The sequence below is a fragment of the Danio rerio genome, chromosome 14, assembly GCF_049306965.1.
Source record: "Danio rerio strain Tuebingen ecotype United States chromosome 14, GRCz12tu, whole genome shotgun sequence".
NCBI lineage: Eukaryota > Metazoa > Chordata > Actinopteri > Cypriniformes > Danionidae > Danio > Danio rerio.
Genome location: NC_133189.1, coordinates 32,872,986 through 32,889,784, shown reverse-complemented (window position 1 = coordinate 32,889,784; position 16,799 = coordinate 32,872,986). Strand labels below are relative to the sequence as shown.

At 34.7% G+C, this 16,799-nt stretch overlaps 1 protein-coding gene across 4 annotated transcripts; it reads right to left on the bottom strand.

Annotated features, from left to right (window-relative positions):
• On the bottom strand, nucleotides 1-16,521 carry hmmr (hyaluronan-mediated motility receptor (RHAMM)). Of its 4 annotated transcripts, none has more exon segments than NM_199580.2 (20): nucleotides 1-489; nucleotides 1,118-1,268; nucleotides 1,345-1,521; nucleotides 3,626-3,698; nucleotides 3,832-4,218; nucleotides 4,575-4,733; nucleotides 7,605-7,721; nucleotides 7,813-8,027; nucleotides 10,197-10,345; nucleotides 10,737-11,104; nucleotides 11,189-11,259; nucleotides 11,393-11,466; nucleotides 11,600-11,665; nucleotides 13,557-13,668; nucleotides 13,758-13,844; nucleotides 13,935-14,123; nucleotides 14,250-14,327; nucleotides 15,616-15,689; nucleotides 15,809-15,907; nucleotides 16,346-16,521. In NM_199580.2, coding segments are annotated over 20 exon segments (2,712 nt in total). In that variant the 5' UTR covers nucleotides 16,392-16,521; the 3' UTR covers nucleotides 1-469.
• Nucleotides 16,522-16,799: the final 278 nt, after the last annotated feature.

The window sequence follows — 16,799 nt, the reverse complement described above, 5'->3', positions numbered from 1 at the left end:
TAAGGGAGAAAAATCAATTATTTTATTTAAAAACAAGTCAAATGATACTTTCATACAAAGACAAAATGAATGGTGCAACATACTGTTAATTGGAAAACTAAAACAAATATGTAACAAACAGTGGGCTAACTTTTGAAATTAAGGAAAGTTAAGACAAAAGCTGAACAAAACCAGTAAACAGAAAATACTAAGTGATGCCAAGCCCTTATATTTACATTTTCACCAATAAAGTCAAATCCAAACCAACATCTAAAAAGAACAGGTTGTCCCATAATATACATTAACAACACTATTAAATTCATGTGCACACACAAAAAAACAGAACATACATAAATAATATCCACAATTTGACATATAGTGGAGCCACAGTTAAGACGTTTGAGTGTCAGACAATCACCTGTCAGTGTCCATGTTGACCAGTCACCCAGAAGCCTGGGTTATTCCACAAAACAAGTCCACCAATGGCTGCTCAATGCGGATATCGGTTGCCTTTAAAAAGAAGAGTTAAATAAGAAACAAAATCAAAGATAATGAGACAACATATTGTTCATAGTTTGCATAAAATGCATCTTTTCTTCTCATCTGCTCTCAGATACTGTAGCAGTGGTTTCGTAAACATTTTACATTGTCCAAAATGATATATCCCCAGTAGGCATGGAACAGTATGATAACCTTGGATAAAATACCATAGTTTCACAGTTCACGAAAATGAACTATGTGAAAGTAGTGGAAGACTGCTGCCATCTACTGGAAAATAATTAGCCTCAGTCTAAAGATGGATGAAGATTATAAATATTTTTCCTTTTTTTCCAAAATTCATCTATTCACATTTTAAATGTAGAATTATACATCAAGAACAATTTTAAAAGAACAAAAGATTTTTTCGTTATTGTTGTATCAGTCAAACCTGCAGGTTATGTTTAGGGTGTTATACGTGTATGTTTGTATTTGCTACTGTATTATTAGTTTAGAATTATTTTTATTCTGATAATACAGACCATGTAATGTCAATGTCTGTATGTAAGATCATTAAAAACTACTGGCATAAAAAAGCAATATTAAATCATGTCAGGCCTAGTCTACTGTGTGCTGTTCTCCTGGCCTCTCGTTAACTCACCTTGTGTAAGAGCAGAGCTGGGCTTTTGATTCTCTTTAAGCTCGTGTTTGAAAGCCTTGCTGGGGTCGAACCTCCGTGTTGTCTTGCTGGACTTAAGTCGATCCAGCTCTTGCTTCTGTTTCCCAACTTGTGACCTTAGTTTAGACACTTCCTACAGAACATGTGGACAAGGTCAGCTGTGCACCTGCAAACGTTGACAGCTTACTTATGATTAATTAATCCCTTACTTGTTTGAGCTCCAAGTTCTCCTCTTTGAGTTTGACCATGTGTTTGATCTTCTGCCGCTGGTTTTGATGGCCCATCAGATTGGCGTAGGCATCGGCTAACTTGTTCAGCTCGGCCTGTGTGGCTCCCTTCTCATTCAACAAAGCGCTTCTCTCTGCTGCAAAACGGTCCAGCTGTTCCTGAGGACCAGAACAAGCAGACAAACAAGATTATAGACCATTTCAATATGCTTATGTCATTGGCTCATGAACATTTCCTGCTTCTTATCATGCTATTTTATAACCGTAACCAGCAGCAATTCAATCATATCTTCACGTTAAAACAGCTGTCATAACATCATCAATTTATGGACCGTTTTGGATTATCAAAAGCTATCAGAATGAAAAATGTAAAAAAGGGAAATACAATAGAACCATTGTTATGGTTTACAGTCCTCAAAATGGTCTATAGTAGCATATTTACTATTCAACTCTTATCCATTTAGAAGAAATCTCTACAATTTTGTATATGTATACAAAAAATAAATCAATAAATCTGCTCATCCTTTACAATGCCTGTAAATTGAGGCCGGTGTTTCTATGTATTAATTATTATTTTAAAAAGTGCTGTTAGGTATTTAATAGATGAGCCTTAATTTTTTTATACAAATGATGATTTGTACATGATGATTCTGTGTACAAAAAATGAGTTTATAAATCCAAATAACAATTGGACAACAATAAAAATAGATGTTAATATGTTTTGAAATGTAAAGGTTTTTCACTTAAAACCCCGTCCAAAAGTAATCAAAAACTCACTCAGCTGGACTGCTGTCATTGTGTAAATGCTCATATGTACATTGGCTAAGAGAGCTTAACATGCTGCAGTTTAAGGAAACGCATGCGATTACAAAAAAATAAAAAAAAATAAAAAATTACAGCCAAGTAAGAGGAAAATCTTCATCTGTTTGACAGCACGTGCTTTAAATTCACACAACGCAAACACATTTTTAAAAATGTGGTGCATTTTCTCACAATGTAAACAGTTTAAGAAAGCGCACTAAATTCTCACAACACTTTCAAACAGCATGGAATGTTAAAGGAAAGAGGATCCTAAAATGTGACAGATCCATCAATTTAGGTTATGGTTATTTAGGCTAATAAAATACAAAAGACAAGGAAATCAGGATGTTAAACATACTAAATATGTTTACAAAATACAATATATAATATGAATACAAAATATGCATACAAAATAAATAAAAATAAAAAAACTCACCTTTCAAGGATCATTTACAATTTCACGGAGCACGTTTTTGGGTCCACTTGTTTTGATGTTTTTGAAAGTATTGTGAGAAAATACAGATAATTTTCGTAAATTGTTTTGTTGTGAGAAAATGTAGCACGTTTTTTCAATTTGTTTACGTTGTGGGAAAATGCAGTGTTTTTTTTTTTTAAATGCGTTTACGTTGTAAAGATTTACAGCACGTGTACGGTAAAATAAATGAAGAGCTTTTCTTAATTTGCAGGTATTTTTTTTTAACTGCCTGTGTCTTAAATTGTAGCACGTTAAGCTCTCTCTGCCACCATGCATATGCCCAAATGCATTAAATCAAAGTTGCAGCAAACCAGAAGAATGACACTAAAATATATTGATCAACCCCTGATGGCTGACAGCAGTATAGTAAGTAAATAAAACAAACAAGAAAAAGCATATTACATTTAAAATAAAAATAATAAGTTTTGGAAGTGGAATTTGTCTGCATACACACACGCACACATACTGGGTTTGAAAAAAAAAAAAAAAAAAGTAATAAAACTCAGATGCAAATCACGTGCGTTTCCATTAAATTGTCAAAGTAGCCGACTATAGTATTGGGAATCTAGTAACCAACAGTAATGTTCACCAAGTCCTAGTTACTTCCATCTATCATAATTCACAATCCTTTCACACAAGTCTGAAACCACCTAAAGAAGCATAAAAACCTTATTGGAAATTAATTTTTTGGATTTTAAAATTAAAAATTTGGCATTTCCACCACTGGTTTCTCATGTGATACTCAAAATGTGGATCAACACAGAGAATGAGAGTGATGGGAACTGCTAAAAACTACTGTCTGTGGTTTGATCAGAAAAGACTACTTCCTCTCTGCCAAAACAGAAACAAAAATTATTCATATTTGTGTTTTACACAACCTCAAATTTTAGTATTTTTTTTTGTACAACAGAAAAAAGGCTGAAATCACACAAGTAAAATATGTTAGTTAGCTCTTTGTCCCTCCCCAAAAATTCTGTTTTAGATTACCTGAAATGGTTTAACTTTAGCATAGAGCTCCTCATACAAGTTTCTCCAGTGTTCAGTCTCAGAATCACTTGTGCTGGGTGTAAATGAATAAAAAGACGAATTAAACACAACAACAAAAGACAAACTGATACACACACAAAGTATGCTGCATGACAGACTCTATGATAGGAACCACACACCCGTTGAGTGCATTCATACTCTCTCACCTCTGCAGTCGAGCCTCAGCCAGTTGCCTGTGGAGGTCTTGTCTTTCCTCCTCAATCTGTGTGCATAGCTGTTGTTTCTCCTGCTGCCACTCCACAGTGTGATGTTTAGCTGCATCTCTTTCCTCCTGCATCAGCCTGCGCAGCTTGGAAACTTCATCTTCCAACTCCTCCACATGGCTTCTCAGCCTGCTGGCTTCTGCAGAACGGCCCTCCACCGACTGTCTCCTCTTGTGCTCTTTCCCCAGCTGGGTCTGAGCACGCTCTTTCTCTCCTCTCTCCTGCTCTACATCCATCTGCAAGCATCTCAGCTCCTCGCTATGAGTCTCTGCTGCTCGCTTCAATTCTTCCTCTCTCTGAGCAAGCTTAGTCTGAACTTCTAAAAGCATCCTGAAACACACCAGTACCACCAACAGTGTGTTGCACAATAGCTGTCATTCACTTTAACAGACAGTTAAGGGATAGTTCACACTAAAATAATTTCCACACACTCAAGTGGTTCTAAACTTTGATAGAAAAAAATAGTCTATCATAGTTAGAAAAAATATATACTATGGAAGTCAATGAGTGTTTTTTGTCCCCCGACAACCTTCAGTATGTCAACCTTCAGATAGGATTGGAACAAGTTGAAGATGACAGAATTTTTATTTTTTTATTTTTGGTTGAACCATCCCTTTAATGTCAGTGTATATTCTGAAGTACTACGAGCTGAAATATGAGCTGATGTTTACAGGCGTAATACTGACCTAGCTTGTTCCTCTTGCTTTTGATCCTGAATTTCTTGCTGGCTTAAGAGCTTCTGCTGGTCCTGCTGTAGCTGTTGCTTTAGTTGGTTGATCTCTTCCACCAGCTGATGGACTTGGGCCTTTGCATGGTCTTTCTGCTCACCCAGAGCTTGCCTTGTCCTTTAGGAATTAAATTAAAATGTGACAGACAATAAAAGGCTGACTTGTGAGGTTTAAGATAATGATACTCTATATTTAATATAAGCTATATTTAATACATCTAAAGTGTGCTATTAATCATGCGTTAACTCGTGGCTGTCATGTTTAAATTGATTGACAGGCCGAAAATAAAACAAAAGAACACTATTACTAAAATTAATACCATTATCATCTGTGTAAACTAAAAAAAACTGATCTCATGTACATGCATATCACATTCACACGTTTAGTCTATTGACTTTATTCTGTAATGAGGAAGTGCACTTATTTTTGCGATCGTTTTAGATTTTCATTTACTTTATTTACTTCATGTGGGCTGGGCAATAAAACCAATATTGATATTTATTGACCGAACACCACTGTTAATAACGATAAAAAAATGTTTGGTATGAAGGCTATGGTTTTATTTAAATGTGGCTGCTGAGCGGGCGCCCTGGAAGGAATGCCAATAAGCTTAGGCTGTAAGTTTGTCAACAACACGGACATGATAGCGACGTGCACATGACGCGCGCATTTTCCAGGTACACCTAGTAGAAAAAACATCTTAACTTTCCTGAATACTGAATGATTCATGCTAGTAGAAATAACCAATCTGCTTCACACTTTGTATGGAATGTAGAAATATAAATTTATTAATCGACAGTAATGCAAAGTGTTAGTTTCACAGCATGGCAGTGTAACCTGTTTTTCTCTTTTCGGTCAACTAGTTAGACGGTTTCTGTCTCTATAACATGATTAGACCACAACACTTCACTTGCATCTGACCCCACCTACATGCTGTAAAATAAATAAATGTATAGTGGTTTGCTGTGCAGTTTGCTTTCGATGACGCCACGCTGAGTTTTTCTTATTAAAAAGGATTCTGCTTTGAAGACAACCGAAAGATTCTCCGTTTTTTTTGGGCTCTTAGAAGTTTACAACAGGAATATACACATTAATTATGTTTTTTTTTTTTACTTTTCTCCATAAACTTGTATTTGAGCTGCAGCAATGGTTTATCTGTTTGTCATCCTCTGAGAAAATGGTTGATGGGCACCTAGTTACCAGAGACGCCAGGAGAGCTAAGCCCATTGTAAATGGTCAAGGAATCCACACACTCGCACTTGTCATTTCGTGTCAGAATAACAACACTTGCAAAAATGAGTGCCATGGCTAGCAGCAGTAAGGAGATTGTAAATAAATAAAATATTTTTAAAAAAGAATGCAATGATGTCACCAAAGTGGCTTTTTGGATAATGTAGCCATTCAACAATTTGTAAAATTGCGATACGCATTTGATTGATGGCTGGTTTCTTTACTTGAAAGCTCAGATTTGATTATCATAATTTGTGTTGTATACAGAGTTGGAGGTTTACTGTATCCTTATTGTTCACACCTTATGTTGATCTACTTTTACCATTGCACACACTTTGTAACATTTTATTTAAATTTAAGAATGTCTTCAACACTTATGTTTACTTTATTATGAGGAGATGAGATACTGTTTAAATAGTTGTTTTTGACTATTAAAACTGTCTACTATTAATAATGTTGGTAAATTTAAAAAAGTGGTTAAATAACAAAACACCCTAATATTCCTAAATGTATTGTTAAAAAATATTCAATAATTATCAATACTGAATGATATAAAACATAATATTGTGATACTGTTTTGCAATATCGCCAAGCCCTTTACAAACAAGATTGTTCATGACCAAATACATAAAAAGTATAAAACTATATTAAGAAATTATCAGTTAGAAACATCAAGCAGCATACTTAGCTGCTATTAACATCTAAAAAATTTTTTTTTAAATCAATGGAGGTGAATGAGACTGGAAGTCTCTAGCCAAAAAGATTCCAATGTCTGCAACCACTCATACATTAAGTATAAGATCAAAAAGAATATGTGCTTAAATTTAGCATTCTTTATTTTAGGTGGATCTGTGTTAACAGGAGTAGACCCTTTTCACATTTCCGGGTATCTCAGTAGCAGAAATCGTCATAGGTGAGTAAATTTTTAGCGCAATGAATGGGAGAATACAACAAATAATTATTTACAATCCTATTTGCTGAAATAAAAGAAGAAAAATGCCACGATGGTGTTATCAAGACTTTCAAAAAAAAAAAAAAGTGAGACTGATGACGCCTGCCAGAGGAGAGAATAACATCAAATTTACTCTCAGCCCCATAGATGTTGCATTACAAACACCTCACATAAGCAGTAATTCTTTTTTTGTCATTTGACGCAAAGATGATATAATACATTCATAAATGCATATAAATGTTCATACACTTAAAAAAAAAAACAATTTAAATATTAAAAACTCAAGGATTTAAGATTATGATGACCGTTAAACACGTCATAACAGTCTTGTGAAAATGTCCACTGTGGTAAATGTTGTCATTTCTGTTTGAAAATGGTAAAAACAAATTACTTTTTTTTGTATGTTGCTGTTGTGCAAATGCACCCTAATATTTTATAAAAATCTGTATCAGCATAAAATTTGCATGATGTAAACATCTTCGGAATGCTACACTTGTACACTTACTGCTGACTTTTTGTAATCATACGTACTACATACAAAGTCTACAAAGATTTGAAAGTATCCTCGTTTTTACAACAAAGTAATGTGGGTTAAACTTGTGGTACAAAACAGGTGCACAGGAGGAATCCTATAGGCCAGCATATATTGAGAGTTATCATACTGCATGTGCAATGAAACATTTGTGGATACATACCAGACAACTGAAGTACAGTATACATTGAAAGGTTGTGCATTCAACTGTTTGCTTTGTATGGAAGCATACTTTGGGCTTTATGTTTAAACAAATAGGTGTTTTAAGTAATACCTCTCAAAGTCAGTTGTTACATCTCCCAGCTTTGCGAGACAACTGGTGTGATCCTCTTCTAGCTTTTTGATCGCCCTCACGTGAGCTTCTTCTAAAGCTTGCATTTCAGCACAAGTCCTGCCATAAGAAATAACAAAAACTGCTTACTATTTTACCAAACAAAATGTGATCCATCTCAGCTTAACTACAAGTCATCATTAGTGCTCACTTTTGCAACTCCGCACAGGATTTCTTCAGCTCTTGTTCCAGTGTCTGGTTGTTCAGTGTGAGCTGCTGGATGGCCTCTCCACTGCATTGCTCCTGCTTCTCCAGCTCCACCAGCTCCTCAAGCGCGTCCTCCAACTCCTCGCCAAGCTGTCTCCTCTCCGCCTCGGTGTCATCTCTCAGTCGCTCAAGCATGCTAGCCAGGGAGCCGCTGTGAGTCTACAGCAACACACATTAGAGGAGCTTAAGAGACATTAGCCTAATCCACAAAGTCGATCAGGGAGACTTTGACTTCCTGATTCAGACACGATGCAGTACAACCTGCTTAAAGTCTATTAAGATGCACTCTTCACTTAATTGTCCCACTCAAACTGGTATAAATCACATTACACTTATATTCACTATTGATTTTTTCCTCTAAAAGTAGCACAACAAATCACAATGGCATTCTAGCAAAACTGTTTTCCCATTTGAGTCCAAAGACACAGACACTTAGTCAAGCTAATGAAATAGGTTCCAGTTTCTGAAAGTCAGCCACAGAAAAGGTCAGAAACAACAACAACAACAACAACAAATACATAAAAACTAATCTCAAATGGCTTGTGTATGAATATCATTAGAATTAGTAGGAGTGTATGTATTTATATATAGGACAAAGTTTGACTGATAATACTGTAATTGTTTTAATCATGTCAAAGCTAAAAGTTGCACATTTTTTGCAAAATATACACTCTTGAGCAATGAAGTATATTAGCAGGCCTGTAGCCAGGGGGGTTCGGGTGGTTCGAAACACACACCACACACTGACAAAGATCCAGAATTTGCCCCATACATGAGCTCATTTGTCTTATTTTGACTGCTATGCCATCTAAAATAGTAAAAATAATCCCTTGAAAAAAGCTTTAGGACCAAGCAGAATCCTCTGTTGGCTGTCGCTTCATTGTGACTTCACCTAATCTGTTTTGGCCAATGCTAACAAATATTTCTCATGAACATCCAGCTGTGCAAGAAAACATACAATCTGATGTAAGTGAAGTAATCTTTCGCTACTGTATTGTTTTTAAATAGAGAAAATATTTTACAAGAAACCTTTAATTCTAACCTAACCTATTCTTCAAAGCACCAAAAGCTGGCCATAATAAAATGAATTTGAAAACTAATTTGGCTATTGTTGTCATTCATCAATTTTCAAATGTACTTTTTTTACAAGAGAAGCTAGAAAATCACTAAGCTCTACTACTTTATTACTATTATTAGTAATATGTTTAGTATTATTTTTTTATCATTAAAATTGCCAATTTCTGACCTTGGAAAGTTGAAAGCCAGTTTGTTGTTTGCCTAATAAAAACAAATAGGCCACGGTTTTTAATTTAAAACTTCAGATTTTTTTTTTCTAAAGATATATGATGTAAAAAATTTCAAAATAATAATTTATGCCATATTTATTTATTGTAAATCTATAGGAAATATTTTTGGTACATAAAAGTGTGGTTATGATGACATCCAACAGGCTGATTCAGCTAAAAATTGTGTTTAAAATGTATTTAAACCTCATAGTTTAAAAATAAAAAAATAAATGGAGAAAAACTGAGCAAAAAGAACCACCCTTTCACCAGGCTGGTTACGGGCCTGATTAGATGCCGTTAGGATGGCCAATTATGTAGCTTATGAAAAAAATAATAATAATAAATCTTTTTTTTTTAAATATACATTTACTTTATTTATTTGCTGCTCTCCACTATTTCAGCAACACAAGCTTTGTTCATGACAAACTCAAAGGTATTAATTACTATATATATATATATATATATATATATATATATATATATATATATATATATATATATATATATATATATATATATATATATATATATATATATATATATACACACACATATATACATACATACATTTCGGTTCATTTAAGACTAGTTAAACACTTAAAAAAAACTAAATATTTTGAAGAATGTTGGCCGTGAGTCATCGGTTTACAACTCGTCAGAATGCAAAATACGGATTATACATTGATTCCGCAGCACCCCAAAGAGGAATAAGGTCAGGTCCAAATATAGTCAAAACTGTGCTTTTCATTCTTGGGGAAATTCTTCTAGTTATACACATGCATATAAATACATTTCCGAAGATTTTTTACCTACATAAGCCACATACCTACTATGTAAATATCAAAGAACAATTTCATACATTAAATCAATGCACTCTATGGATACTTTAATGCAAGAATTCCAGTAATAAACATTATATTTCAGTTTCTTCTATAAAGCGGCTCTTCAGGCCAGGTTAATTACCAGCTAATGTTCATGTTTCAGTGAACAATCCCTTTAGTACAAGTGTAAACTTCACCTAAATATCTGTTCTCTTGATTACCTTTTCCTCCTCCAGTTGTTTGGTTACTGCACAGTGCTCCTCCTTCAGCTTTTCGTATGCCTCCGTCTCAGTCTTTCTGCTCTCCTCCAACGAGCAGAGTTCTGCCTTGAGCTCCTCTACCTGTCGCAGACCCTCCTCTTGCATCTTTGCTGCATACAATCACATATAAACAAGCCCGTCAAATCAAATAGAATACACAATATCTACATAATCAAGGTTTCTGCAGGTCTCACCAAATTAAATTTAAGACTAAGAACTGAAGGCCACTGTGAAGGAAATTTAAGACCTGTATCACAATGTTGCTTCTATTTGTAGTTATACTAGTTATACAGTTGCAATACTGGCAGATTAATTTTGAACTAGTGAAAGAAAGCTACACCACAACACATTTTAAAGTATGCTTTGGTAGCTTTTAAATCAGTTTAAGAGGTACCATTAGTGGTACAAAGGAGGACCTAGAGTAGAACACAATTATTAAATGAGACTTTTTAGACTTTAAATAAAGATTTTTACATTTTTTTTTTTTTTTAATAAATTTACCTCTTTCATCCTCCAGCAGCGAGCACCGTTCCCCCATGAGTGCCACACGCTGATCCAGCTCTTCCTCAGTCCTTCTCAAGACTTCCTTTACACGGGCCAGCTCCTGCTCCTGCTGCCTTACCAAGCTCCAGGATTCCTCAAGATCCCGATCCCCCTGCTTCATCCGTTCCTCCAACTCTTTTAGCGAGCTCTGAGATTCCTGCAGGTCCTGCGCATGCTGCTCTATCTCTTTCTCCTTCTCTTCTAGGGCGTTCTGGGAGTCCCGCAGCTCCTGCTTAGACCTCTGCACCTCATCTTCCTTTACTTTCAGTGCCTCCTGACACTCCTGCAGCTCAGCGGTACATTTCTCCAACTTCTGCTCCACTTCACTGCACAGAGCCGAATAAAGACGGATGAAGATGTGTACACTGATACCATGAAAACAACAATAATAAAATGCACGCAGCTCTAACCTGAGGTTTTCCTGAGCATCAGACACCCGGCGCTCCATGGTGGATTTGTCCTGGAGCTTAATCCGCAAATCCTTTGACATTGGAGAGTGAGACAGACAGCTTATCTCAAACCAAGCAGCACTTCAAAGACTGATGATTCAACTTAAGGGTGAATAAATGTCAACTGGCTTAGGAGAGTCAAATTCTGTTGACCAAAACCAATACCTGAATCTCTTCATTCGCTGAGTCCAAGTAACTCTGCAGAGCTTTGATCTCCTCCCTCAGTTCCTGGATTATGTCTTCATTTGCAGAAGTAAAAAAAGGAGTAAAAAAGCAATGTAATATTATAAAAACCAATATAAGATGCAGAATATAAATATATAAACAATATAACATTATAAAACAAACACAGGTCCTAGCATGCAAACTTACTATGCAATTTGTCCATTTCATTTTCAAGCAGCTCATTTTGGGCTCTTGTTTCCTGATGTAGGTCCTCTGAAAAAATTTTTAGTAATAAGAAAAATTGTCAGATTGTCATCATTAATTATACATGCTTTAAAGTAATCATTTATTAGTAATCATTGAAAACAATAAATAAATGTTTTTAAAACCAGTTGACTGGAAAATCAGAAATCAAATGTCACTGTATTGCTCCAACATTACTGTGATTTTTTTTTTTACAAATTAAACAAACAGAAATAACAATATAAAAATCTAATATTCAGTTATCTTTATCTTTTGGCCAAAGTGGCTGTATATTTTAAAACTTAACATTTAAAATATAATAATAATAATAATATATTTTCAGTTTATTAATTCAAATTAGTATGCTCATAACTTAAACCAATAGGGTATGTGCAGAAGGACTTTTAATTTGTCAGTAACTTGGGTCAAACACTTCCAGTGAACTGTATGTGATTAAAAAACTGTAACGTTTAAGGTGCGTTTTCTTTAAAAATCAACAATCTTCACTGCCTAAATGATATATAACTCTGATAAGGGTCTCAGAATGTACAAGAAGCACTGCATTAAAGGACACTTTCCTGCACCATGTCTTTTAAATATTCAAATTAATTTTACTCCAGTATTTTCATCTCAGTTTACGCTTCTACAACTAAATCAATGCCAAAGTCTATTTAACTGATTATATTTTAGATTCACCACAGCATCGATGCTGCAAAAGGAACTGTATAAAATAAAGTCACATTAACTGATCACCAGAAGTTTATCGGTATGGGAAGAAACACTAGCTGTGCATTTACCCTATTTGCTGCTCAAGTAACATTTCTTAGTGCTATTGATGTAACATTCATGATCAAAACTTGTTCAAAACAACAAAGACACAATTCAACGAAAAATATCTTGTACTACTTGAAAAGCTATTTATTTTTAATGATTAAAAGCATTAAACGAATATTTAACCCAAATATGAAAATGATGTCACCATTTACTTGTTCCAAACCTGTTGTTTTTTTAGGTTAAACACCAAAAAATTTATTTTGAAGAAAGTTGGAAACCTGTAATCATCAACTTCCATAGTTGGAAAAACAAATACTATGAAAGTCAATGGTTACAGTTTTTCAGCTCTTTTCCAAACATCTTGTTTCTTGTTTAACAGAAAATAAAACTGAAAGGTTTTGGATATACTTTTGGGAGAGTAAATGAGGCGTAAACTTTCATTTTTTTGGTGTGAACTACCCTTTTAATTTCACGAATATTCCAAAAATAATACATTTGAACATTGGTGTTCAAAATAAGTAACTTCATTTCCTGCTTCCTTTTGCTCAGCATGACAAGCCTTTGAAAAAAAAGTTTGAAAAAATTTGTACACTGGCTTTTTTTTTTTTCCTTTTGTGTTTGAGGCCAAAAATCTGTTGACTAGTTTTGGATATCAGACATAACTGATATTTTAAGCTATTTGACAAAAAGACAGTCAAATGTTCCTGGTTCATCTGACAAAAATAACATTTTGCTACTGACAGCCAACAACTTCAAACAATAAATAAAATAAATACATCTGACAGGGTCTTCAGAGAACACTTCTGAGAGACTCACTGTATCAGTTTTTTGGAGAAGCCTGAAAAATTCAGGTCAGACAAATAATAAATCTGGATGTTGTGAAAAGCTCTTATTTTTGCTAAATTTCTGTGTGCATTAATAACTACATAGATTGAGTATAAGGGGACCAAATTTAGAGTCCTGAGAGAGCACAAAATGTATTTTCAACATTACATTTAAATCTCAAATGAAAATGCATTGTGATCAGATCATATAATATTATCATTTGTTTTTAAAGTTGCTGTTAGCAATTTTCAGATATATTATAAATAGTGGTTTTATTTACATATATACAATATCATACAAGCAGCTCCTCAAAGAGACTCACCAAGGTCTTTATTCCGGTCTTGCAGAACTCGAAACGTTGTTTTTGCAGTCTCCAGATCAGTTTCCAAGACCTTTACCTTTCCTTCCGAGCTTATCTGTAGGAAGCTCAGCTCCTGTTTAACAAAGACCAAGATTACACTGAGAACCATAAAACACACACACGCACTTCTTCAACATGTCTAAAGTGACTGAGATTACTCGCCTTGTCTTTGGCATCCAGTTTATTTTTAGCTTCGATGAGCTCCATGGAAAGAGCGTTGATCTTTTTCTTGGTGATATCTGCAGAGACCTGTGAAAATCCAAGACATTCCTCTTTACCTGAAGGGGTCTACAAAACAAAACAGATCCCAAAGCACACAGGTACAGAAAGACTAGTCACCTTGGTCTTCAGGAATTCATTAGCTTTCTTTAACTCTGCTAGCTGCCTCTCGAGAGATATTACATTCGCTGCCAGGCCAGTCTTCTCTCTGACTGCCACAAGCAATTTAGACTCCAGTTTCTTCAGTTCTTCCTCCAGGGCCAGCAGCCTGCGGTCCTGCTCTCCTCTATGCTGCACCAAGGAACGGATCTATAATCCAAGCATTAGCAATGATGGTTGAAATTAGGAAAAAAAGGGCAAATAAACTGATCAGGCCTCAAAGCAATAAATGGTCATCCAAGAAACATTTAAAATGTTTTGTACAAACAGATGTACCTCTTTCTCTAGTAGTCTCTGATGTTTCATTTCAAGAGTGAAACTACTCTTGTCTTTTTTGGAGCTTAATGCATCAGCCTAAAATGGAGAAAAACAATATGAGCACATTTTTAAAACAGTGTGGTCAACATTTAAAAAGAAAAAATGTGAAAGAAATGACATCTGTTCTTCGACATTTAGAATTCTGAAAATAAAAAGACTAAAATTAAACCTTTTATTCAGTTATTTTTCCTAAGAATTCAAATAACAATAATAGTTCACCATACATGACTTTAAATCCTGTTTTAGATTATATCAAAGGCTTACCCTCAGTTGGTATCCAATACACACTAAATAACTGGTGAGAGGAAATATTGACTACTTAGAGTAACTTTTCTTTTCTTTAATCTTTTATTATAAACTTGTTACATTTTTTTTTTTACTTTTACTTTTTAAAATTTGTTTATATTTCATCTTCCAGAGGATGTTTGTTTATAACTTTATATACAACTAAGGGGATATTCATTCATTCATTTTCTTTTCAGCTTAGTCCTTTTATTAATCAGGGGTTGCCACAGCGGCATGAACCGCCAACTCACCCAGCGTACGTTTTACGCAGCGGATGCCCTTCCAGCTCCAAAAAAAAAAATCACTGGGAAACATTCATATAAACCCATTCACACACATACCCTAAAAACAATTTAGAATTCACCTATACTACATGTCCCTTAACTTGTGGAGAAAACTGGAGCACCCGGAGGAAACCAACGAGAACACGCAGAGAACATGCAAACTCCACACAGAATTGCCAACTTATCCAGCTGAGGCTCAAACCAGCAACCTTCTTACTGTGGGGAGATTGTGCTACCCACTGCACCACCGTGACACCCATTTTGAGGGGATAGTGGGAATACAAGAAAACTAAGACTATGTAATTTTGACTATATTGTATTGTATACTACCATGTATGGTCTTGTTAAAAACCAATAAAAAAAATAAAAGTAATAGTTCACCCAAACAAAGTATCAAAACATTTGTCAAACAGCATGTTGTATTCAGGATAATATAATTGTTTTAAATATCTGGTCTAAAGAAAAAAAAACATGGTCTGAATTTCAGAATGGAATCAATCATATATTATTTTATTTACGATGTCCTTGGTTTAGAGAAGTAAATCTCCTTTACTACTACCTAATTGCAAATCAGACCTACAGCTCGGAACAATAAAATGCAAAAAGGTTTTATTAAGGAGTCTGCATTTTTGTGTGCAAAAATGGTGTCAGTTTGCTGTGTTTAGTTAATAGTCATTAGTTGTGTGTGCATCTATTAAATGATTAACTGAAGTATCATCAGCCACTAGCAAACAGATGACATAAAAAGCTCTTACCAAACCATCAACAGACATGGTCCTGCGAACTGGAGACATGAGGACATCTTTTGAAGGAGATGGCAGGGGTACATCTGCTGATTAAAATCAATAAAAACAGTTTAAAATATTATCGCTTCATAAAACACGGTTTAAAATATTACATTTAGTAATATTACTACTATTTAAAGTAACATGTTTTTGTTTTTTTTACTTTTGGGAGCAGTTTTGAAGCGCTCAGCTTTATGAAATGATGCAGCTCCCTTTAGGTCTCCAGACTTCACGTCATATGTGCCAGGTGGAGGAGCACAACCTAAAGATGCGCATAAATATTAAATAGACATAATCAAACGTGTGTGAATAAGAATGTTTCCTAAGGATTCAGCTTTCAGGATATGCATGTCACACAGTCAATAAGACATGACCAGCATATAACGTTGCTAAATGTTAATTTATATATATTTACAGATAACAAGAACAATACCAATGAGCCCATATAAAAACCGACAGAGCATATTGCAAATTTACATTTAACCTTACGTATTGTTAAATAAGTTGAGCTCAGTGTTGTTTGGATATTCGTCGCAGCTACAATGAAAAGCTATAAACTCTTTAAATACGTTTTTACTTCATGAGAACCAACCATACGTTACAAATACATTAAAATATATGATTATAACGTTAAATGCGCTTGAAGTGTTTCATTCACTTCGTAACGTTAAATTTGAACTGAGGAGACGCTGAAACTTACCGACATGTTCGTTAAATCTCTTCAACGGAGCTCTTGAGAAAGACATGACCGATAAGAGAGGTCGAAAGCCTAAAGATTGTGGGAAAATAATTTAAAATAAGAATGTTTGTTTAAAACTAAGTGTTAAAACTTCAATACACTCCTCAAGCGTCAACCACTTGTTCACACCCCGCTGGAAATTTGAAATATAAACCCCGCCCAATAACAACGACGGAATCAATTTAGCCAATGAAATTAAGGTGTTTGTGACGAACAGACGTTTTAACCAATTGATTAAGACGCAATGCTTTACGTCATATCTAGTTACGCAGCGCCAGCGTTGTTGTTCTGAAATTCAAACAGACACGTCCAAGTAAAAATCTTTCTTATGTGAATGTATGTATTGTTAGTATAACCTTTTAGATTTATTATTTTTTTATTCTAAAATGTTGTGAGATGTTTGTATATATTTGCA

Bases quoted from the DNA above. Each gene is read 5' to 3' on its own strand.
- hmmr (XM_073921175.1), bottom strand. From the start codon at position 16,391: ATGTCTTTCTCAAGAGCTCCGTTGAAGAGATTTAACGAACATGTCG. The intron at 13,845-13,934 runs GTGACTAGTCTT...GGATTTTCACAG, and splicing joins ATGAATTCCTGAAGACCAAG to GTCTCTGCAGATATCACCAA. The intron at 13,669-13,757 runs GCGAGTAATCTC...TTTGTTAAACAG, and splicing joins AACTGGATGCCAAAGACAAG to GAGCTGAGCTTCCTACAGAT.